We start from the raw sequence: 24,630 nt of genomic DNA on the forward strand, positions 1-24,630 counted from the left end.
TGCTGTGGTTGTGGAATTCTCCTTTGCCATCCCATATTCCCAGTGAGCCTCCTCTGCTGATATGCTTAGTCTGGACAGGAGGTGACAGAGCAAGTCTCACTTCTGCTAGCAGGGATGCTTTCCTGTACTGGGGAGTTTTCTACTTCTGTATCTACTGCCCGCTCATGCCACATGCCCAGCAGAAAGTATGTTAAGAAGCTGTGTCAGGCCCAGCTACAAACAGATAACAAAAAACAAGGCCTTTGAACAAAAATGCACTCATGGGAAATAGCAAGTGCTGTCAGGATGTTGCAAATTCAAAGAGAACATTAAAGTCAGAATGCATATTTTTTTAATTAACTGTGTAGAGTGACTTACCAGATGTATCTCAGACTATGTGAAGGCTTGATCTGAAACTTTGCTTTAAAAATAATTCTAGAATGTTGAAAGTGTCGCCGAAGGACTGACATTAAAAATAGACCTGAAGCCTGATGGCATTGGTATTTTAGAACCATTTCTACTGCTCTTCATATAACTTCAGTTTGTCTTCCTTTCCTAGTTCATTAGCACTAAAGGGCATGTGCAGGGAAACAGAGTCTTCATTTTATAAACCTTCCTGTGCTTCTGTCACTTTGCTCCCTAATCTAAAATCCTAATCCCCTGTGACATCCCTGTTAGTTGCTCTGAACAAAATTCTGTTGCTACAGATGGAGGATTATGACACCAGGCAAGGACTGTAAGCAGCGGGAATAGACGAACTCTTGGAGACAAAGATGCTTTTACCATGCAAATGGCCCATAGTACTAAGGGGTGAGGCAAAGCGTAATACCCAGGATCTATGCTGTGCCGTCACAACTGACTCTAAAGACAGCCGATCAGGCTTCAAGCTTCTTTTTATTGTCAGCATTTCAGAATTCCTTGTCAGATGGTGCTTAGGGGTGATGTTTTTTCCTCTTGCTGCTTTAAAAATACTGTTACCATCTTCACAGTTGCTTGTTGTAAAATGCAATTCAGAAACCATGATACTGGGCATAATTCAAACGCCTTGGCTCTCTGGCCTGTCACTGCTGAGAACACCTCAAGCTCCAGTTACTAGGCTTCATGCAAGCTTCTTTTTAGAGTTGAGTTCTAGTACTTCCTCCTGTAAGTATCCTGGACAAAGGCTATCCCCAACACAGTAATGCCCATTATTTAGTCCAGTTGCTGATTAACCAAAGTGTTCTCAGTAAAGTGCAGGTAGAGCAGGAACACCGTCATTGAAATTGCTGTTCTGCTTTGCTTCTTCAGCCATTCTTATCCTCGGATAACTCGGAAATCTTAGACAAAATGACAACTAATATTCTATTTCAGACTAATATTCTATTTTATTCCTTCTTTTCTGGGGCCAGAGTAAGTCTGAAGTGTCCGACCTCAGCCTGACACCTGTATGTTGTCTCTGGTTATATCCATGTCTTTTTATAAGTGTAAGGGCAAGGGAGAAGTGTGTCTGTACATACACCTAGCAGCTCACACCCTACGGTCTGTCAGTGCTGCTGTAAACCTAGAGGGGTGATATGTTAATTTCACACTGTGCCAGTGAGACCACTGCGATTCATACAGCTGAAGATGAGTTGGGGGGTGGGAGGAGGGGAAGTGTTGAAAAATGCTGCTTGGCTTTCTTTTGGTATGAAAAAACACACTGTTTTGCTGTGGCTGCTGCTGCATCTTTACAGTAGGTGAATTTTTCAGGGATTTTGTTGTCTGCTCTTCTTGTCTGCACTTAGGCTTCTACTTAGAAGGGTTTTATTTATTTATTTATTTAAACAGTATAACAGATCACGGAAGAAACTCAGGTTTTCGTTGATGTTCAGTTAAACTGCCTGCCTACTGATCTTCATGTGCTCCTTCTCACTGACACTGAGATGTAAAGAAGCCAAGATAGTGAAGTAGTGACTGAAGTTCATACATTCTGTTGTCACAGTAGGGATGAATGGTCTGGTGGGAAGAGGGGGAACTGTGCACTAAAACTGAGTGTCTGTTCCTGGCTTGGTCTTTGAGTTGTTGGGAGGATTACGGCATGATGCGTAGCTTCCAGTTAGATGCAAGAGCTGAAAATGCTTGTAAATAAGGAAGGGTCTAGATGGACAATCTGAATATCATAGATGCTATACAACCATGGGATCCAGTGTAGGTCTTGGTAGGTGGTGGCTGAGGTTTTTCATTTTGAGTTAAAATATTTGAAAATAGTATCTCTACTTTAATGCCTCCCATCTCATCTGTAAAGTACAGGTGGTACTTCTGATGTAATGAAGAGATAAGGGTGAAGTGTGGGATGAACCTAATGGAACTGCTGTTGCTAACAGACTAATGAGTGTTGGTGAAATGGGTAGAATGATTGTTCGCTTTATCCTTATGCTGTTGTCCTTAGGGTTAGACTGGAAATGTTTGAGATTGATCTACGGCAGCCTAGCCTGTTATCTTCTACGCTTCTTGTTATCTTCTACTTTTTTCTTTTCCACTAAGTGTAGGATATACAATAGCAGATATGGCAACTATAGTTGTAAGTTTCATTTGAAGTACTGCACAATAGGAACAGTATACCTGTCTGGATTACTGAAGATAAAATGTTTTCTAGCAAGTAATGTCCAGGCTTATCTTGTTTGTAATATATAGCTTGAAGCTTCAGTTCTGCTCTCAATTGATTCAGAATCCAGCTACCTCCTTGTGGATGACATAGTAACTATCAGAGTTCTTCTGATGTGAAGATCACTCTTTTGCCTGTTATTTGTGTCTTTGCAAGGTTATCTGGGTGGGATAGCAACAGTTAGCTCCAAATAAGAGACATGAAAGGCTGTTCTGTTAGTAATGGCTGCTTCCCCCGAAAGCTGTGGAAACCTGTCCAGAGTAAAGCCTCATGGAGTAATGTCATGTGTTTTTTTTTTTTTTCTTCGGTTTTGCACTTCACTGATGTGTTTCCAGAGGAACCTATGTAATGGTTCTTTGGGTAGGATGAAACGTTGTTCATGGGCCTGTTTTCTAGTCTGCAGCCCTAAAACAAAGGGGATCAAACTTCAGGGGAAGCACATCAAACTGGCAGTGTTTCAGTTTTCCTTGCATCACACCATATTTTATCATAAACTTCTGTGAATGAGTGCTGAACATATAAGTTGAGCCTGCCTAAGAGGGAATATCTTGCTGTTCACTCTTCCTCCTTCCTGTCTGTTACAGTTTGCTGTTTTGTCGTGGAATGTACAATTGTCTATGTGCTCTTTTACTCGAGTTTGTTGCACGTTCAGGAATGGAAAAGTGGTTAGTGCTTTCTCTGTTCTGCATGAGAACTTGATAGTAACGGTAATGATGACTTGGAATTGTTGTGGGTCTCACTAAAATAATTTTTTCAGCTTTGTTTCATTCTTTTCTTGTCATCCCATCTCCAGGACCAAGCACTACCTGCCAGGAAGATTCCTGTGCAAATCAGGGCATCTGTAATCAGCAGTGGGAAGGTTTTACCTGTGATTGCTCCATGACTTCGTATTCTGGAAGCCAGTGCAATGACCGTAAGTAGCATTTTCCACTGGATTAGAGAGGGATGAGAGTTCTGAAAGAGCACAGAGAAAACAGTTTTACTTAGTGGAAATACAAAGCTTTCCAATGGTAAAGCCAAGCTTTGATTCTTTGAAAGGTTTCTTGAGCCATACCCCGGGTTATTTCTCTCATTGTTAAAACAAGAATATGAAAATATATACTTGGTACGTGGGTATTGAGGGGGCGGGGATGGTGCTTTTTTATCCTCTTTTTTTAAAGCTAACTCAACCAGATCAAGGATGATAATTGATGTTAATTGAATTCCTAGTTTAGAGAAAACAGGAATGAATTGTGTGTACTATTTACATAGGTACCAACTAGCAATATCTTGTATACTGAGTTACGCTTTGATGTTTTCATTCAAACTTTGGTGGCAGAAATGCGAAATCCATATAAAACTGATGAGCGTTGTTCTAGATTGGCTTCTGTTGAGTTACTAGCTGTATGCAAAAATGAAAAAAAATGGGAACTGGTTGGTAGAGTTTTCAGTTAAAACTGAATGGAGAATTAAACACAGCACCAGTGTTGTGCTTCCTGGTATGTTGATTTGCTTCTCAAAATGTTGGATATTATGTTATTGGCCAATGAATATTAAGATCTTTGATAAAATAATTGAACAAAAGCCCAAAGTCATCCTCTGGGGCGAGATATAAGCCTTCAGATGTTCCCTCTGCTCATCCTGGTAAGGCTTTTGCTCCTGTCACCAGGGAAGGGAGCAGATCACTTCAGCTCTACTGTCTCCTGACTTCTGTTATTTAAGCAGACAGCTAGTTCCCATTTCTCTCCCTGCTCCAAGGAGTTGAACAAAGGAGCATGTATTATAAGCACTGTAGTAAGTTATAGCAGTAGTTTACAATGCTTTGGTTCATTGTGTGCTGAAATTTTAAGGCTGGAAGATTCTTGCAGTCCACTCTGCCTGCATCTCACAAGCTGCTGCTTCTAATCAAGGGTCTTTATGGGAGACTTTGTTAGTGGTACAGCAAGGTGTGTGATATTGGTGCCACAGTACTGTCATATCTACACCTCTTCCCATGGTAATTTGAGATGCGGCTGAATTGATGGCAAACATGACTAACTACTTAATGAGTGGTGACAGTTGGTTCCTGCCAAAGGCCCCAAAGCCTGCTTTTCTGTGAGTCATTCACTAAGTGCAGTGTTACCTGAACTGCTCCTCCCTTTCTCCCAGTGTAGTTGTCTCAAATATTGCAAAGGCCAACCGCTGTTCTGCAACACTGGCCGTACTACAGGTATGAAGGGTTCTACGAGCACACATTTAGAGGCTTCAGTGCCAGATCTGGTTTTGTGTTGATTTGGAATCCAAAATGACCTGACTGGGACTAGAAGAAACATTTCATATCAGGGCAACCAGATGCAGCTCTGATTTTCTGCTTTGTTTTATTTATTTTCTTAAAACAAGAGGTACGTAAGAAGGGGAAATTGGAAGCTGTATTGGACACCCAATTCTCCATTCCCACACTCCTCTTGTTCAGTCATTTGGCTTAGTCTTGTTAAGCATAGCACATTATAAAAACATCTGTGTAAAAGAAATGCTGCTTTGGAGCCTGTTGGGTTGCATTTGAGTACATGCTATGGAAATCTGTGAAGAGGTTATTGAATACTGTCTTTGTTTCTAATATGCTGGGCTTCGCCGCTCCAGGATGTCACAGTGCCCTTGATATACTGTTGCTAATGACTTAGAGCAAGCTTTGCAGAGTCAAAAAGACAGGTTTCTGTGTCTGTAATTGGGGATTCCTTGCTGCTTTTTAGAGCTAGTGGCTGGAAACTGTGCAGAGCAGAGACAGTGGCTTGATTTGAGTGGGGGTAACTAAGATGATGGTAGTAGCCAGCTTTCCAGTGTCAGGCCTGGCTGGTGTTTTAAAAATGCTCACAGGAAGTTGTGGGTTTGAAAATGGTCCAGAAAGGTAAGTCATGTGGATTCCTGGAACGCAACAGGACTTCGACCAGGATCTTCAAAACGTGCGTATAACCTCTTTGTATATGTTTTTTTAGTCTTTGCCTTGTATCAGGAGGGGAGATTTCTGCTCCTGGTTGCCTCATTATTTTACGAAGTCTCTGTGGAGAGGGAGAAGCCTTGCTTCCTGTTCCTATCTATTAGATATTGTTGTTAGCATACCCCCCAAGTCTAATGGAAATGCAAGCACTTGTATGTTAATTAAATTACATGTTCTTCAGACTGGATTTATAGTAAATGATGGCAGGGGGAGATAGCTTCTGTGTAACCTGAAGCCATGTTATGCCTTGCTATTGTTTAGAAATGTACCAGACTATTTGGTAGAATGTTTTTTTCTTTTTTTTTTGTTAGTTGTGTTTTTTGTTTATTTTTAAAAAAACAGAAGTCAGTTTGGTGGATAGCTACTCCTTTTTTTTTTTTGAACAAACAAATTGTCATTTCCCATTAATGTATATCAGATTATTGAAGTCAATAGAACAGGTCTAGATTTACACAATGAAAATGGTAGCAAAAGTAAGACTAAGTGTGAATATAATTATCTCTTCATTTCTGTTAACTCATGGATCCACACCAGGAAATTTGTATTGTCACGTGTTTGCAGAATATTTTAGCAGCTCTGAGATAAATGACATACCTGGTGTTCTTTTAAAATAATCTTAATCATCTCTTTAGATCATCTCCAGTTATCAACTGATAAGTGTGATTTGTTATTTGCTACCTTAAGCTTTGCGAAGTTGCTCAATGTTATCAGTTGGAAAGGAAGTTTAGTTGAGACAGTTTGCTCTTTAATTTTTGTTCCAGGACTGGGCCGCTAAGATTCCCAATTTAGATGTAACTGGCTTGGGACTGAAGGTTCTGAGTGGCGAAGGAGAAGCACAGATAAACTAGGGTGGTAGAGATGCAGGATGTACATCTATAGATGCCCATACACATTCATCGGTGTCACTTAACAAGAGGAGGATTTAAATGCCTAGTGGAAATGATGATACAACCTTAACTTCTAGCTATTGGGTAGCTCTGTTTTAGATGTCCTTTAATCTGCAGGAACCCAGAGTCCTCAGGATAAGAAATCAATAGAAGCTGTGAGCATAAATATACTTGTTTTAATGTGTTTTGAGTTAGGTAATTTTTTGCACCAATGTTTAAAACAAAACAAAAACTCAGTTTGAGACGGTCAAAAAAGTGAATTTGAACATCTGCCCTGTGTACTGGCTAGTACTGACACCTATAAAGAAAGGTGTAAATAGAAGAAATGGTACTATTTGGGAAACGTTCTCCTTGCCATTTAAGATGCGTTCTTCCTTTTTCGAAGCAATTCCTCATTTCTCCTTGCCATATAAGATGTGTTCTTCCTTTTTTTGAGGCAATTCCTCATTTCTTACTCTTTACAGATGTTTTAAGCAGTCTAGCAACACATTCAATAAATCTGGGCTTTCAGCCTATTCTCATGATTTGTTTGTTACTCGAAGATGCAGGAAATCACCATTAATACACTGCAGTTGGTACTTATGGATATTGAACAACCTTTATGTTCCAAAGTGTTGTATATTGCATAAACTGTTCAAATGCGTAACTTCGAGCAGATAAGGTACTGGAGTTGGAAGTTAACCTGCAATATTAATGAAATGCATTGCATCTGAGGGGAACTCCATCCTGCCTACCTAATTTAATTGAAGTGGGTTTTTACCATGATCTCACATGAAAACATGGTAGTTACAGACTCTTACCTGAGATGTGGCATGTGCTTAACTCTTGTCCCATAAACAGCTTTACAGATTCCGTACCTTATTCTTGTTCTCATCTGTCTGGACAAACAATGACATTTTCTTCCTTGCACAGAGAGAATGCATAAAAAAACCAAAAACCCTTCAGCGGTCTAGCTACTGGGAATGGTATATGTATGTCAAACTAGATCACAGAAAATACTGCTTGTTACTCAGTGCCTCATGCAGATGGGTAACACCAAGGGTCAGGCTTTGCAGGAGAAATTGCCAGACTAACACGAGTATGTATTAGGGAAGGCTGTCTGTAAAAGATCAATAGCCTGCAGCAATGACAAGCGCAAGGAGTGTATAAAGCACTTTTACAAACAGCTTTTTTATATCATTGTTGAAACAGTTGTTAAGACCATCTGCTGGCTCTTGATTTGGCTTTTTGGGGGGTATTTTTTCATTTATTTATAAACTCTGGGTGTTAATATATACCCAGTTTAAAAACAAGTTTTCAATTTGTTTGGTAAAAAGCAAAGGCAGCCCAAATTTATCATCTTGCATGTATATGTTCGTGTGCTTCCAGTCTGCATGCATTTCAGAGAAAGAGCCTGTTGATAAACAGAGCAATCTTCTAACCTTTTAATGGGATTGTTTTGCTAAGAAATGCTTGTTTTGTTTATTTTTTGTCTGAGGGAGAGGCAATATTCAGGGCTGTTGTTCTTTTTGCATAATAAGTTATATTTCTCTTCAAATAATCCTTTTCATGTGATGCATAACCTATATACTTCTACTGTCTGTTGGTGAATCACATTTGAAGGAGGTAAGGATTAGAGGAAAAGAAAGTCTTTGTGACTTTGCTCTTTCATTCATTGACTTAGCACTGTTGTAGCAAGAGCTTTTGTGAACTTCAGTTCCGTAATCATAGTGAGTGAGGCTTAGTATCCAAAATCTTTTCTTCACTTGATTTTTAAAGGAAGGATATAAAAATTAATAAATGAAATCTAAGAGCAATATTTGAGATTAAAGCATACAACATTTTGGATAGAATGAGGAAGACTGAAGCTGGCCTCACTGCCACGTGTGTGTTGTGGGTGAGGTGCCAGGGGTGCTGGAGCACACCCTTCCCTCTTCCACTACTGTCCTTCCCTTCACCCCCACGTAAATGAATAAATGTGCAAGTGGATTGGTGCTTGTGGAGCATATTCTGTAGGCGAGGTTGCAAAGAGGCAGTGGCAGAACCAGCTTTCTTCATCCGTGCTTAGATAGCATGGCAGAATAGTCATGAGAGGAGGAGACTGCTAACAGGGAGAATGGCTGAAGTAGTAACCATGACTTTATGGTGATAGCTTTATTCTGATGTGCTTGGGAGCCATTCGTGCTCCCCTCTTGTGCTGCCTGTGTCACTAAGTGGTTACAGTTATCTCTAGGGAGGAATTCAGACCCCCAGCTGGGAGACGGTCCCTCTTGTCAATAGTTTTTTGTTTGCCACCATCTGGGACAATTTTTGTCAATGTCAGCATGCTCAGCTTGATTTACTTGCAAAAACCATTTTCATTGTTCATGTTTAATTACCACACGTTCATATGTAATGTGCCCAGCTTATCACTTAGTGAGTCAGAGAGCAAGAGGTTGCTAGTGTGTAGAAAATAAATCTGCATAGACTTCTTTAGTCATGCATGGCTAAATCAGTCAGCTGTTTAAATATCAGCACACTTAGGGATTTGCCTTTGATACTACAGAGACATCCACCCTACGTGAAGCAAGAGTCACCTCTGATTTATCTCGAGTGAATCATACTTTGTTACAGCAGGTCAGGCACCCTGCCTACTTCTTCCCTCCTCATGCTTTGCCCTTGCTTACTCAGTGCTCTTTTATGTACCCTCTACTATAACTAGTATTTTCTGCCTGGTGGCTCATTTGCAGTCCCTACCCTAAGCCTTTGGCACCTTCTGTCCCTGTCTCTGAATGACCTTATCCTCAGGGCTAGTATAAAAGAGGAGGGAAATATAACTTCAGAGTTTAGTACATGATGTAAATCGTACTATTGTGATTTGGATTGTGAACCCTGCTTTTACCCTTCTTACCACTGTTTATTTTCATTTGCACTGCTACTCCAAGAACTGTAATGTCTTTAGGGCAGAGATCTGTCTCTGCTTCTTACTGAAGCACCGTGGACTTTTCTGTTGCATCCACTATGTAATTGCTTTAACATTTCGGTGGTTTAAGAATGCCTGATGCTTTTCTGTGTACTGAAAGGCATTTCCCTGCCTTTGAGTAATAGCTGTAAAGCATCAGATCAGGCTGCAGATCAAGAGTTTGCCCCATGTGCCCTTTGGGAGTCATCCAGGAAGGGTAGCGTTAACTTCAGGGAGGAACCTCGGTGTCCCTGTTCTGGGTGAGAAAAGGGGGATTTGATTGACAGGTGCTTTTTGGAATTGCTTCTTCTGCACCTTTCAACATCTCCTCAAGGTGCCCTGACAGAAGTTTCTTTTTTATTTTTCTCAAATGTGAAAGCTAGCCAACTTTATCCTTTTGTGATCCCCAAAATGCTGTGAGGTCTCTAGTGAGCAATTTAATTACAATTGCTTCAACAGCTTGGCAGAAGGAGCATTTAGGATGAGAGCTGCAATCAGTCATTGATATCTGTGCACACCTGGTTGCTGTCAGCACATAAGCTATGGCCCAGCCATGCTGCAAACTTCAACAGGACAGGAGGGAGACTTTTTACAGGTGGCAGTGTTAACAGCTTCAGTATCAACCTCTGAGCAGTTCAAGCAGTTTCTTAATTCATTTCTAACATTGCTCAGCAGCTATGCCATTCTCTTAGGTATGTCATAGAAGAATCTTGCCATAATTTAGCTCCTTTTTGGTCATGTCTCTCATTGGTGATAATGTGTTGTGTTTTTATCTAATACTTGGTGGTCGTGGTGCTAATTACCTCTTTTTGTGTTACAAGTAACTGAGTGAGTGATACTTGGTATTTTGGCCCATGAAAGAGCTCGTCTCAGAAACTGTTCCTTCAATAATGGCACCTGGAGGTTGTATGATCTCTGAGAAACCCCTGATGTAAGCTGACAGCAGTAACAGAGAAGTGGTACAACAAAATAGGAGTCTGACTGTTCTGTCATCCCACCCCAACCTGCGTTTGCTGATGATAATCTCTAAGCACATATTTCTGCTAAATGTAAGTTAATAAGTGAAGTGTTCTAAACAATCAAATATAACAAGGATTTGATGAATTTTAAATGTAGCTTTTTCCTTTTAATATCACGTGTATGTCCATACTTGCTTAAGGAGCAGTAAATGTAAAAACTCAAGGAAAAGACCAAAACAGGCTTCAACCATCAACTTAACTTTTCAAAGACTCTCTTCTTAGATCAGCTCTTTGATAGAAGACGGTACAGTACTGAATTTGGAAGCTGATGGCAAATGTAGTGTTGGCTTTTGTAGGCAAAAGTAACCATTATTTTAAGTGGATTCTTTTCCATATAACACTGTGAAACTTATATTCAATTGTAGTGCCTAGTACTCCAGGTGAATCTTACACCAAGTTTCAGGGCAGGAGGTGATGCCTGAACTTGTGCAGAGAAAACCACACAGTTGCAAAAGCCTGTTAATCTTCCTGCAGCTGTTCTGCTGTTGATCTGCAACAGTATATGCCAGTCACTAAAGCATGTGAAAGCACAGGTGGCTTTTATTTCATCGCCTCTTCGTTCCTCTATCAATCAGCCATGACTGGTGCTATAGCATCTGAGAATTTGAATCTCAAGTTAGGCGTGATTTCCTGCATGAAAGCTCTGGCTTGCAGTAGGCTACTCCATTTTCTGCCTCATTTTCCGGGTTTTGTGTGCTCTCCTGTCTGTGCAATACCCAATCAAGTTAGATGCCTGTGCTTTTAAGTCATTCCTCTAAGTGTGATAAGCGAGATGTAATGGTGTTAATGAGATGGGATGGGGTTCTCTTGATGCTCTCCTGGACAGCATGAGCTTCTGTTGGAGCACAAACTGTAACTTCTCCTTATCTCTGTGGGGTCCTCTAGGTGATTCTTGTTTATTTCCCAGGCTGCCTACTTGGAAAACAGTTTGCGAAGAGGAGCCTGAATTAATGGGTGGGAACCAGAGAGATGGAGATAGAAGGTGGTCTTTGTATTTTATGGACTAAATTTTCTTTGTAGTAATGCTTTTATAAATATAAAATAGTTCTTTTGACTTCAGCGAGGTAACTTGAAGTCTATGTCAGTGATGCTGAGATGAATGTCTGGCTTGGGATTCCCTGAGTCCATATATCAAATATGCCTACTTCTTTTAAGAAAGACACACACACACGTATATGTGAGTGTTTTATACTTCAGGATGAAAGCTACCGTTAAGATTACAGTCATTAGCATGGATAAATATGTCATAAAATATTTACAGAGAATAAGCAGCTGAGAGAAAGCCAACATGCAGAGGAATGCAGGCAGTGATATTTTTTTTTTTTTTCCTTCTTGCAGGCTTTAGAGCTTAAAAGGCAGGAGGCAGGTGTGAGTGGGGAAAAAGAGCAATCTTGTATGCTTATCCATTTTTTTCAATGAAAATTATTGATAGAAAAACAAAGGCCAGAGGAATGAGAGGTCCTGAAGGTCTTGTTCATTATCCTGTCTGCCTAATGTACTAATTATTGCCTGTCATTGGAGGAAGGCTACCTATTGATCTCCAGTGGAGTTTAGCTGTGTTTGGGGACATATCTTTGTTACATTGCAATCTTGTTACCCAGGAGCTGGTATAATAATCTCAGCTGTGGAACATTGGGGATTAGATGCAAAACCTTAATTACAGTTATCTTAATAATGATCCCTGAGGGGCAGATTGAAACTGGCTGCTTGGGTACCTGTGAAACAAGCTGTGTGAGGGGGAGCAGTTTTTTGGTGGATTTGACTGTTTTTGTGGAGGTGTTTCGCTGCATGCTGACATTTGAGGCCTGTGCAAAACCTGGGAGTGGAACATGGGGCTGATTGCAGTTACCTTGTGTTGTTTTCAGTATTTGGGGTCCACAAGTGAACTTATCTGACAGTGGAAGGGAAAAGCCTTTTAGAATTGAATTTAAAAAAAAAAAAAAAAAAGGAAGAAGAATCAAATGACAGCACTTCTGTTAGATGGAAGCGTTAACTGAGATTCCAGTTAGCTGTTTGTGTATTAGTGAAATTCTTAAGATAGATCTGAACAGATGAAAATGAAGAAGGAATAATAAAAAGAAGTGAGATGTGGTTGATTTCATCCTTTTCAAAATGAAGTTCAGGATTTATTGCTCCATCAAAATGATTAATTTGTTTTGAAAGTCATCAAAGAGAACTTTAAATACCTGAGAAGAAAGACAGTTTCAAGGTGTTGACCTAAGTTAGCTCACCATCCCCTATGTAGAGGTGGATGATTTAATCACAGTGCTGCTCTGCGAATCCCTATGGCTCTTCCCAGACCTCAGTGTTGGAGATGAGCGGCAGGGGCTCATGCTTCAGGTGACCTCTCTCGTCTGGGAGATGCCTTTCAGGACGTCTCCGTTGCCGACGGCACTCGAGCATAATTGTGAGTGGGATGGGAGGGAGAGCAGGAAATGTCTCTCCCTAGGAAAGCAGAGAGACATTTGATCTTCATGGTGTGCTTCTGTCCAAACGCCTCAAGCCTCAACCTGAGAGCAGTTGTACTTGTGTTCGCTGGGGAGCTGACTCAGATAATATAACTGACCTCAAGACCAGAGTGTCTTGACTAGACTCTGAATTTAATAATACACCTGCCAAATATAAGCAGTTTTTTCTTTCAAAGAGACTCTAGCATGTTGATTTTGAAGGAAGTGTGGTTGAAGCTCTATTTCTCCTCTTGTCTCTTTTTTTGAAACCTAATTGCAGTGCTTGGCCACAGCAAAGCTGGTGTCAGGTTTGCTGACTTCCCATAACTATCTGTCATATTTCTTTTCTTTTCTTTTTTTTTTTTCTTTCTCAGATTGCACTAAATGACCTTCTGTCTGTTACATTTCTGCCCTGCTGATCTCAGGCAAATGATGAAGATAGATAGCAATATCACCAGCCATCCATCATACAGTTTGTAGGTCCCATAGAAGCATCTGTGTCTTTAATAGTTTATCTGTCACAGATCTTCCCAGGACTGAAGCTGAAGAGGTCTAATACTGGTATTTCTTTTTATACTGGAGACTTCAGCAGTCAGGTGTCTTGTACCTGGAAGTGCAGACTGTCATGAGAAGTGCCTGTGTTCCAGGGTTTAAATTAGGGATCTAAGCCAGCTACATGTTACAGAAGGCATTGCTGACATCAGTAAAAGACTCAGTTTTCTGCTTTGCTTTTGTAACACGGGATTAGTTGTGTTACCAGTGCAGAATGAAGCAGATCTGGCTTTCAAGCCCACAGTCGGTGTCACTGAGTAGATCTTCTCAGAGGCAGTGATTGGGAATCTGGCTGCGGGCTAACTGTTGTAGGCATTCTACCTACTTGATCAGGGGTAGGAGAAAATCTGGTCTGCAGCGTGTGAGAGAAGTCCACAGGCATAATGTTTGACTCCAGAAAACATGCAAAGTTACGTGGTGGGGCATGACGCTGATCTGTAGTAACAGTACTGTTCTCTGTGCAGCATAAATGTGTGGTAGTTGAGTTGCTGTACACAGATACCTGAAATACCTGTCTGAAGCACTGCTGAGTGGCACACACTTGCATGGTATGTTAGACCAGGTAGGGCACCACGTTAATCCTGTACCCTTAAGTTCAGGATTAGCCTGGGTTTCTCCATGTACAAGTGCAGCAGATAGTGCTGCAGCTTGAAGAATATCTTGAGAACTCATCTTGTTCCAGTTCCAGTTGCTTGCATGCTGAGACTGAGGTGAGGCAGATCGGTCTGTGCTTCCTGTTGTTGAAGCATAAATCTTAGGAGCTAACTGTTTGTACTGCAAGTTAAAAAAAGGAAAATATATAGCCCATTTTCTCTATTTTTGCACTTCAGTACTGGCGGTGAATTTAATCAGCATTCACTCTGGCTTGAAAAGTCTGAAGGCTTAAATTCCTTACCTCTTCCAGCTGAAACAGATGATTGTGATGGATGCTGTGGACATTAACTGGAGCTTTGTCTCAGGGGAAGCATCCTCACAGAGGTCCCCAGCATGCTATGGAACTGCTACTGAAGGCTTGTGCACGTGAAAGATTTATAAGACCAAGTCGTTTAAACTTAAATTAGGCCCACCAGAGAACACAGCCCAAATATCACACTTGAGAGATCTGTAGTAAACTCATATGAGTTATTCAAAATGGATAGGCAGTTTATCATAATGCTTCCTGTATTTTAAACGAATTTCATGCTGAAGACTAAGATGAAATAAGAATGCACTGGGAAGTGTTTGCTGAACTGGAGATAAGTATAGCACAATGCTTGGGATGCAGCAAAGTAAGATCAACTTCATCTTGTACAGAGACCCCTGCGTTTTCCTACTTTCTTTAGAAGCCATGACGCTTAGGTGCTTTCTGTTGTGGAGATGATTTGAGTCCTTCCAGTGAAGGAGAAACTGTCTGAGCTTTCATATCACCTTCACTGGTGCCAGGAAGTTCTTCCTTATGAGGCTGAAGATGTGAACCAGCTGAGTGACTTGAGTCGCCGTTAGATGCTCTGTAAGCATGCCTTCCTGTCTGGGAGCAAATAGAGGAAAAAGTGGAATAGCTTCCTTTGTGAGTTTCCTCCAAGCCTTTCTTCTAAATGGAAAAGGGCTTTTTTGCTTTTTCCAGCACAGAATGCATGGGAAGTACAGGTCTCAGCTCCTGGCAAGTTTAGCTTTTTGGAGACCTGTTTTCTTTGCCCACCTTCAGCATAGGAGATTCAGCCTTGCAAGAAAAGGGTGCTCACAGCTGCACTCGGCCTGCTGGCAAATAGCATTCAGTACAGATGGTTATCTGCCCACACGTCTCTATTTATGAAGAGGCCCCAGTGTTTATGTTAACAGTGATGAGTTTGAGAGATAAAAATAGGGAGTTGTTTGTTGTTCATTTGTTCTTTATAGATCTGCAGTGAACTTTTTTTTTAAAGCACAAATTCGATAGAGAGATTTGTTAACCTGGTAGAAGAGCAGGCTGTCAAAAAGCCAAGCTGCAGATGTCTCAAGCGCTAAAATACTTATTTCTTGTTTCCTATACTACTTCTCTTCACTCCACGAGATGGTGCTGTGTTCCCACCAGACCCCAGGCATGTTTTCCTTGGCTTTTCCCAGGCCCTCGGTGGGTGTTTGGAATGCAAAAACCTGAAAGGATATCTCTCTATCCAGTTGCCTTTTTCTACTCTCCAAATTAATCCCAAAAAGAGATTTTTCAAAATTTCCTAAGACTTTATATAGCCCTCTGCAGTTTCCGTCTTCCTTGCTGTTTACTGTGGCTTTGCCATGACTTAGGAGGGTTTATGAAATACACAGGGGATTACTTCAGGACACCATAGTTTGGGAACTGCCATACTAAACAGCAGTGGAACTGAGATATCTTTTTGTCTGTGGTCACTCCTCTTTCACTGCCTGCTAAGTGATGAAGATGTTTGTGTTACAGGAGTCTGCCTAGTTCTGCATTTATTTATTTATTTTGGTCATGTGGAAAATATTTTGCTTCAGCCCTGGAAACTTCAATTATCTGATCATGTTACTTAAAACAAAATCATTAGCAGTTCTCCCACCACATGCTTTCCTACTGATGTGGGAGTTGTGGTTTTGGGAGCTCTTGTGTTTTATTCAGTTAGATTTGGAATAGAAAAATACTGATCTGGGGCTACTGCCTCAGAAAGGAATGAACATTGGCTGCTGGTGTTTGAAAAGGCTGCTGGAGATTGTACTGTCCTGCTGCTACAGGTAGAGAGGGGCTCATAGGGAATAAGAGGAGATGTCACATTTTTGCAAGCCGGCCAGGGTATTAGCTTGCCTTAGGTTGCTAAAAGTCATATAATGTCGATGTTGAAAGTGATGGAAATGGCTCATTGACAATTTTGGAAGTCACAGATAGAGAACTTCCATTTGTTCTGCAAAACAGCTTCCTTCCTCACAGAAATAGTGCCTGGGGTGAACGGCTTCCTCACCCGTTGAGGAGCCTGCCATTTTTGCCTCCTGATTACTGTGCACAGCTTTGTGTGCTGTAGGTGCGTGTTCAGTGTCTTCACAGCTCTGCCTCTCATTGCCTCCTTGTTCTGCAGAGAAACAGCCTGTCCTCACTTGTCCTCCTGCTTTTGTTCTTAGTATTTTCCAAGCACTTGAACTTGCACTTTCCCATTTTTCTGTTGACTGTGAGTAGATTGCTGATTTGTAACTTCTAGTCTCAAATCCCCACGAGTGGTGGGGAGGTGACAGGTAGAAATGAAGTACAGAATGCTGATGTACCTAAATGAGGCTGTGACCAAATTTCCCTCACCACCACCACTTCCCACACCCACTTTTTAACTCCTTATAGCCGGTCCTGGTTAATTTGGAACAACTACAACTCCAGGGCAAGTTGCTAACAGTTCTCTCTTCCAAATACCTTTCAGCAGGACTCCTAATGCACATCCTACAATTCTCATAACTGCTACATTTCACTTCCTTGTATTACTTCCTTGGCTCAGGACACTTTGTGGATGTAAGCTGGAATTCCTGCCAAGAGCTATTAATCCCCATGAGCTGAGGCATGTAAATGCCATGTAATGCACCTTCTTCAGGGCAAGAGAAGCTTTTTATTTGTGTATCTCTAGAACGGTTTTGAAGTTGCTAGTAATTGTTCAAATTCTCAAAGTTCTTCACTGATCTATCATATAAAATGTAATACCAATCTAGAACTTAAGAAACATTACTGAGTGTGATCAGATGTACACTAGAAAGCGAGAGATTTTTCAGCTCAGAGATTGTTCTTTTCACTTGTCAACCTACTTCTGCAACTATGGAAATCTAGTAAAGAAGTAAAAGGTAAGCTGGGCTGCTTGCTTTTTTTCTTTTCCTCCTCTCTGTAAGTCCTCTCCAGAACTCTGCCTGGGTATGTCTTATCTCAGTGTAGTAATTACACGTTCAAGGCATAGGATGTTGGAAAGTAAGATCAAGACTTTTTAGATGTGAGGATTTTTCTGCTACTGTGTGGCATTTCCTTTGCCCTCTTCAAAAATATGGATGTTAGCAAATAGCTGAACTCTTCTTATTCTTCCACCTAAGTGACTCACGTCTACTTGATATAGGTTACAGTGAGTTTTGAAGTCCAGACTGGATCACGATGTGTCAGGAACTTGAAGGCATTTTGGATATGAAAGTGGGGAGGCACGGGCAAGGTAGAACACAATCTAATGAGAGCAGCATCAGCTAAGTACAGCTTTGTTCTTACCCTGTTATCACTGGTATAATTCAGACTTCTGACTTTCCTTCTGTGTTGCTGTCTTCAATCTGACTCAGGGTTTGCTATTCTGAGTGGGGGATAAAGTATTTGTCTTTTCCACGTGCTTGCTTCTGGAGACAGTCCTGGGCCTGCACAGAGCAGCAGCTCTGAGTCCACAGAGCTCAGTTAAACAGCAGAAGGACACATCAGAGCAGAAGGAATTGAATTCTCCAGGGACAGAGTTTTTAAACTCTTAAGCACTGAGCAAAGTTTCCCTTGTTCCTCATTTGCCTTTTTTTTTTTTTTTTAAATGGCTCTGAGTCCCCTTTGGCATTTGCTGGTTGTGGCACAGTACATCTTTTCAATGTGGGAGCTGCTAACTATAGCAGACAGTGAGACTGTTTCGTGTCACAGGGAACTTCCTTTTCAAAAGGCAGATGGAAGATGGCAGGGACTAGTTAGTTTAGAATTAGTTATGTGTTTTCCTCTGGTTCAAATCTGACTCAGCTTGTGAGAAAAAAAGCATTATCCTTTGATGGCAAGTAGGTAGCTTATGTTGGGGGATGTTTTGGGAAATTGGGAGGAGATCTTGAAGAGTTCTTGAGAGAAAGCTTTGACATAAGAACAATTTCCCTTGATTCTGGCTCTAATTAGGGCTTGTGGTCACAGTAGAGAGGTCAAAAGTAGAGTAAGCTTCTTTTGATGTTGCTCAGGTAAGTAAATATTACTCAGTGAATGCTGAAAACTGTAACTTCTTTTTATTGGGAATCCAACAGCAAACTGAATGAGCTGCTGGTCATGCTCTTCTAGTATTTGCCCTTTGCAGTCTCAGTTGTTGTTTTGATAATTCTAGTCCTCTCAGAAAACATAAGTTGAGACCATTAAGTTCTCAGAATGACACTTGTAAACCTGACAGTGGAAGTATCTCTTTCTAACGGCAGTAGGAAGGTTCTTGGCACCAGAAATCCTATGATTTCAGGCAATAACCAGTACAATGCAGTAATCCCCAAAGGCATTTCTGAATAGCTCTGATGTATCCACCTGAGAACTCTTCACACCAAAGAAAAAGAAAAACCTATCAAATAACCATTTCTCTGGAGAAGTGGAGCACAGCAAGTCTCACAACCCTACTAAGCCTTGACCTGGGCAGTAAAGCTGTCTGCTCCCTTTTGATCCAGGAAATCTTTCCTGCCAGAGTTCCAGTGGACTCTCTGAGGAAACAGGAGCTTTCTCTTTTTATATGAACTGGGTGCGATGTTACTGTTGGCACCCGTTTAACTCCTCCTTTTCTGAATGGAAGTTACAGAGCCCTGTGTCCTGCAGCATTTAGGGAGCAAGTTCTGACTAAGATTTTCCTTTGTTAGTAGTCATGGGGTGTTGTAGGGACTTTGTCCTGGGCTGCTGCAATTAATGTGTTAGTCTTTGCTTTGTCCATTGCTCTGTCCGTGACTCAGCTGAATTATACTGGTATGCATCCGAACTAGGTGCAGTGTTGGGCCCTTCTGAGACTTTTGCATGCTGTCAGCAACTGTCTTGATAGACATAGCTTGAGAACCCAATAGCACATATTGGAAGTTAGTTGTGCATACAGTGCAAGTTGATCACCAGTCCTTAGAACAGCACGTTCATTGTTGGTGAATTCATCTAGACACCACGCTTATTACTAGGCTTTGAGAAAGGCTTTAAGAAAAAGAAGAAAAAAAAGTTTATTCTGGTTAAAAAAAAAAGTTAAGTATTTATAAAAGAATTTGAAAATAGTTGTGGGGTGGACAGGAGCTTTTGAAGCCCAACTTACAAGTTTGTTTTCAAAACTCTCAAAAAGCTATTTCGTACTCCTGAATTAGGTTTTTGGTTCTCCTCCATGTAATGTTAGTTTTACATACAGCCTTCAGATTTGCAAAGAGATCAGCCAGCCTTAATTTTAAATGTCAGCCACTTCAGCTCCTTGTATCGTTTTCCTTCCATACTTTTTTCACAATATGCCACCTAGCTATTGGATCTGATGGCATTTCAAGCAGGCATTTTCTTCTCTAGAAGGCAGCTGTAGAGGTTCACTGTGTGAATTTTTGCTCCAGAAAGTCCAAGAAGAGAATTCTTTTGCTGGTCTTCTCTGCCATCCTGTTTTAGAAGAAGTGAACCTAAAAACATTTCATTTGTATACTTACCAATCAGAATTAGAGAAGAACTTGTTAAAGATGGCTTTAAATTGTTGAAGAAGTTATGTTCAGATTGCATATGAACATCTTTCTACTTTGCAAAGTAAATCAAGTTCTCACTGATGTCAGCTTGTTCCAACACAGTGAAGAGACTAAACTCAATCATGTCTAACTACAACTGAAAATGTTTGTTTTCAGTCTTTTACCATACGTGTTACTGGTTTCTGGGGATCCCATTTCAGTTTTTCTCTGACATAAGATCTTTTTCCTGTTTGCATTAATTAACTCTAAGTTATTTCTTACAAAGAATCGGATACCATTCTTATTATGTGGGCAAGGATGCTAAAGGACCTTGAAAGATGAGAAGATTCAGCCAAGAAAGTTAATGGAGGCATAGGTATATATAAATAGTGGGGTTAAGAAGTAATCCTTCTATGTCACTATTAAGGTATTTCTTGGTTTTCTGGGATGAGAAGGAAGGATTTTCACTGTTCAAATGAATGAAATTTAAAGATCATTGACAATAGCAAGGAATAATGGAATTCTAAAACAACCCCCAGATAATTCAGCAGTGAAAAAACAAACCAAAGTGCACAAAAAAAACCCAACTGCGTCTGCTGTGTTTGTGATGGCATGATGCTTTCTGATGATGAGGGATGATGAGGGTAGGTAGGCAGTAGGTGCAGATTCTTCCCTTATCCCTTTTACTGCTTCAGCTTCTATTAACTACACGGCATTAGTCTGTAGTAGTGAATCAGAAGGCAAATGTTCTAGGGTTGTCTCTTTTCCTGCCACCATCCACCTTTTTGCCTTAGTTGACAAAAGAAATTCGTTATTCTATCTCCGAGTAAGAAGTTAGCAAGGGAGTGACTCTGTCATGAAGGTTAGTTCTAGAGCTATCTAGGTGTAGCCACTCAGGGTTAGGCCTTGTTGATGCAGCAAGTAAACCCTTTGGCTCTATGGTGTGCACGCATTCTAACTTCCCTGGAGACAAAGGTTATTTTGTGGATGAACATTGACAAATGATGAACATTGTGTAAATGTAGAGATACGGTAGTACTGTATAATTGCCTGAGCTGTTCTTGAAGCTCTGCAAGTATGCAATAACAGTAAGTAGCTGGTGGTTTATCTCATTCTACATAGGTTAAGACTATTGTTCTCCAGTTTTCTTCAGCTGGTTAGGTATGTTGCACTGATGATATTGTTACTTCTTTAACAGGGTAATATCACACATAGTGTGGTGGGCTTCCTTCTCAGTGTTGAGGCAGTCCTCTCTGCTGAACTACAAATCTGAAGCATAGCTGTGGGTAGTTCCCTTCCCTACTTCCTTGTATGGGGATCTCTGTCTCTGAGCAGCCTTGGAGAGCTGCTGCTCTTTGTTCGCGCAGTTCCTGTCAGGAGAGCATCATGCTGCTGATCAACTGCCAACCATTTGCTGTATTATTTGCTTAATGTGATGGATGCCTCTTTCTCTGCCTTCTTACTATTTGGAGCCAAAACGTGGGATTTTAAGTTAGAAGGTGATTAATCTTTCCTGATGGGAATCTGTGCTGCAAACAGGATCTCACCCACTGTGTCTTCATTAGCCTTGACCAGAGCCTGCATTACCTCAGATTAGGTAATTGGTCATTTATAACTTGGAAGAAAAGGGGAGGGGGGAAGGATGTATGAAAAAATATCGACTAGATTAAGAGCATTAAAATTTAATTCCTGTTATCCAAGAATTCTGGGAGGTGGCGTTTAATAAGGCATGCAGTTGAAAATCTCCTATCAACAGCAGATTCAGTCACAGCGAGAATGGTCTTACCCATTGTCTGTTGAAGGAAGTACAGTAGTAATGGATAGGGTCTCCCTGTGTACTGTGCTGTGAAACAACAAGTCAGTTTGGGGTTATTTCTAAGGAATGAAGCAAACGGGGCAGGTACTTCTCAGAGTCAATGAAAATTACTTTTTCTACTGCAGTAACATTTTTGGTGTGCACGTATATACTGGAAAGTTCAAACATTTACAGATTTATATGAGCTTGCAAGTGACTTTACTGGGTCCTATTGTTGGTTGATGAGAAGCTCAACATGAGCTGGCAATGTGCACTTGCAGCCTGGAAAGCCAACTGTATCCTGAGCTGCATCAAAAGGAGCATGGCCAGTGGCTTGGCGGAGGCGATTCTTCACTATGAAGGTGGTGAGGTACTTGAACAGGTTGTCCATAGAAGCTGTGGATGCTCCATCCCTGGAAGTGTCCAAGGACAAGTTGGATGGGGCTTTGAGAAACCTGGTCTGTTGGGAGGTGTCCCTGCCCATGGCCAGGGGGGTTGGAACTTTGTGATCTTTAAGGTCCCTTCCAACCCAAACCATTCTGTGATTCTATTCATTGGGAATGAAGACAGCAATGAAGACAGTGTTTGTTAATTATATTCTTAACCGTGCTCTTCATCTTGAGCTCCATCCTTGGATTTTATGGAAAAAAAAAATAGGAAAAAAAAATGAGGGGAGAAAATGATTGGTCTGTTGATACAGGTATTACATGGCCAAAAGAGGAAAGAGCATCTTGCAATGACTGCTGGTCATTAGGAGGGCTTTCTGGCATGTAGTGGTGTGATGAGAAGTTTTCCTGAGCCCAGGAGATGCTAAGATTTTTCAAGAGTTTTGTTTTATGAGCTCTGAAAGAGACTGCATGTACTATCCACACTTGACCCCTTTCTGTGGCTTTCTTAATAAGGTAATGTAAAAATTAATCTCAGGCCTTCTCAGGCTTGCCTGCTGCACAAGTCCCTCTATGAGAAGCTGTTATGCTTCACCCTTCAGCAGAGTCCAGCCAGAATGATTCTCCACGTAGTTGTTCTGGCCAATCAAGGTATTCCATGACCGTACTTTTGATGTGTTGATAGTGCTATGAATGAATTTTAGTGTAAAAGGCCAAGAAGCAGAAGTCTGCAAAGGGGCTTGGGAGTCATTGCCTTCAGTGCTGTTCTTTCATAGGGAATCATATTTCATAATACCTTTCAGAAATATGTGAAGCTTTATCCCTCAATTAAAGCAGCTTTTTGCCCCTGTGCCCTGTGAAGGCTGTTTAAAAGCTTCATTGCTCTGATGATTAGAAACCTTTGTCTAATTTTTGGCCTAAATTTATTCTTTGGCAGTTTATAACCATCTGTTCTCATACCAGTATTGTCCTTTCGTTAAATAGCCATTTCTACTCCTCAGCTATTGCTACTCCCGGGTATTTGTGCACAGCAAATGTATCCCCTCTCAACATTTATTTAGCTGGGCTAAACAAGCCAAGCTCTTTTAATATTCTTTTATCAGATAGGCTTGTCAGTCCCCTGGTAGTCTTTCTCTGCATCTGTTTCAGTTCATTTTTCTTGACCAGTATTGTACGTGCATTGGCATTTTTTCATGTTTAGAAGCATAGCCATGACTTTTTGAAGAAGTTTCTGTAGTTTTTCTGATGGTTGCCTGCAAGGGTAGCTCTTATGTTTATGCTACTGGTTTTCCTGGTGTATTTTACCTTTTTCAGTGCTTGGGAAATAGGCGGAAATAAAGGTGGTAATGTCTGTCCAGCACTGGCACAAGACTAAATGAACTCTTGTTTTTAAGTCATAGAGTATGTGATATTTCTCCCAGTGTTTCAGTGAGAATGTGCAGGCTGCTTCTGCTGATCTGTTACAGCTGTGTCCTGTGGTGACTGGCTGGTCTGGTGGAGCTGTTTCCTGCTAAGCAAGCCTTGGTGGAACTTGTCAGATTTTGTTATGCTATAGTCTTACTCTTAATGCAGACACCTAGACATTTGCAGTATAGGCACATTTGAGCTAGTCAAATTCCCTTTATGGTCAATGAAGAACAAGAGAATCCTCCAGGGTCTGAGTCATCTAATACTACGATTAAAGTCTTAGAGCTCGTTCCTGTCTATTGCTTATGGACTAAACTTATGAACACACTTATAGGTTGATGAGTTGAGTTAGTTGATTAAACCTACCTTAGTACTGTTTTCCCTAATGCACATTAGCAAAGTGGAGATAATTACATGCCTTTTGGATAAGTGGCAAGGAAAATTGTAAAGGGCTGTGGGCCCAATTGGAGTTGGGGAAATTTTATAAGTATGGTAGGTGGGGAAAAGGAGAGAACAGATGAAAGTCTGTTTGAATTGAGTTCTTGTGAGAATATCTGATCTTTGTCAGCAACTAAGAGTATTCAGTCTCTCTCTGTTGGAAGCTGAGGGTGTGTCTTAAAAGAAAAAAGGTGAAGAAGAAGAAAAAAAAATCAAAACTGCAACAGTTGAAGGGATTGAAGGGTTCCAGTATGGATGTGGTCCTAGACTGTGTGTCCTTTGGCATCCTGGTGAAATCCAGGGTTTCAGCTTCTATGTAGTACACCAACACTTCAGACTGTTTTCATGTACCGCTCCACAACTGATGAAGTGATTACCACTTCTCTTAGCAAGTTTGGTAGTAAGTCAAGACAGAGTGGATTCAGCATATTAGAGGCTCTTGTCTCTACTCCAAAAGGACATATAGTGACATCTGACACAAGGAGAGTGCCTCAGACGTTTACTCTAATGCTGAACTCATTCCATGGAAGCAGTCTGCTATACAAACCAGTTCTTCCTGGCAGTACAGCAAAATGATTTTTTTAAAGGGATTGGGGAGAGACAGATGAAGGATAACAAGCCAGGAAATAAGCCGATGTGCACCATTTCAGAACAAACAGACTAAGGTTACTTGTTCAGCCACTTCATTAGACGGGAAGTCTCTTACAGGAGCCTCATCTATTGAGCAGATAGTGTGGATCCTAATGAAAAGGAAGGCTTATCAGGAACTGTCTGGTAGCTGATGTACTGTTTGTTGGTGTAAATGAGTAGAACTTGAGGAGTGACTGTGGTGGTTTTACCCAGCTGGGCAGGTGAGCTCCACCGCAC

At 41.0% G+C, this 24,630-nt stretch overlaps 1 protein-coding gene across 7 annotated transcripts in view; it reads left to right on the forward strand.

Moving 5' to 3' along the window:
* Positions 1-24,630, forward strand: part of NRXN3 (neurexin 3) — a 993,270-nt gene that overhangs the window by 445,129 nt on the left and 523,511 nt on the right. For all 7 annotated transcript variants that reach the window (XM_080594088.1, XM_080594091.1, XM_080594092.1 and 4 more), the window contains one exon: positions 3,396-3,515. In XM_080594088.1, coding sequence (XP_080450214.1) covers positions 3,396-3,515 — 120 coding nt within the window. The remainder of the gene's footprint in view (positions 1-3,395; positions 3,516-24,630) is intronic.

This window comes from Anser brachyrhynchus, assembly GCF_964034855.1.
Source record: "Anser brachyrhynchus genome assembly, chromosome: 5".
In the NCBI taxonomy this organism is placed as follows: domain Eukaryota; kingdom Metazoa; phylum Chordata; class Aves; order Anseriformes; family Anatidae; genus Anser; species Anser brachyrhynchus.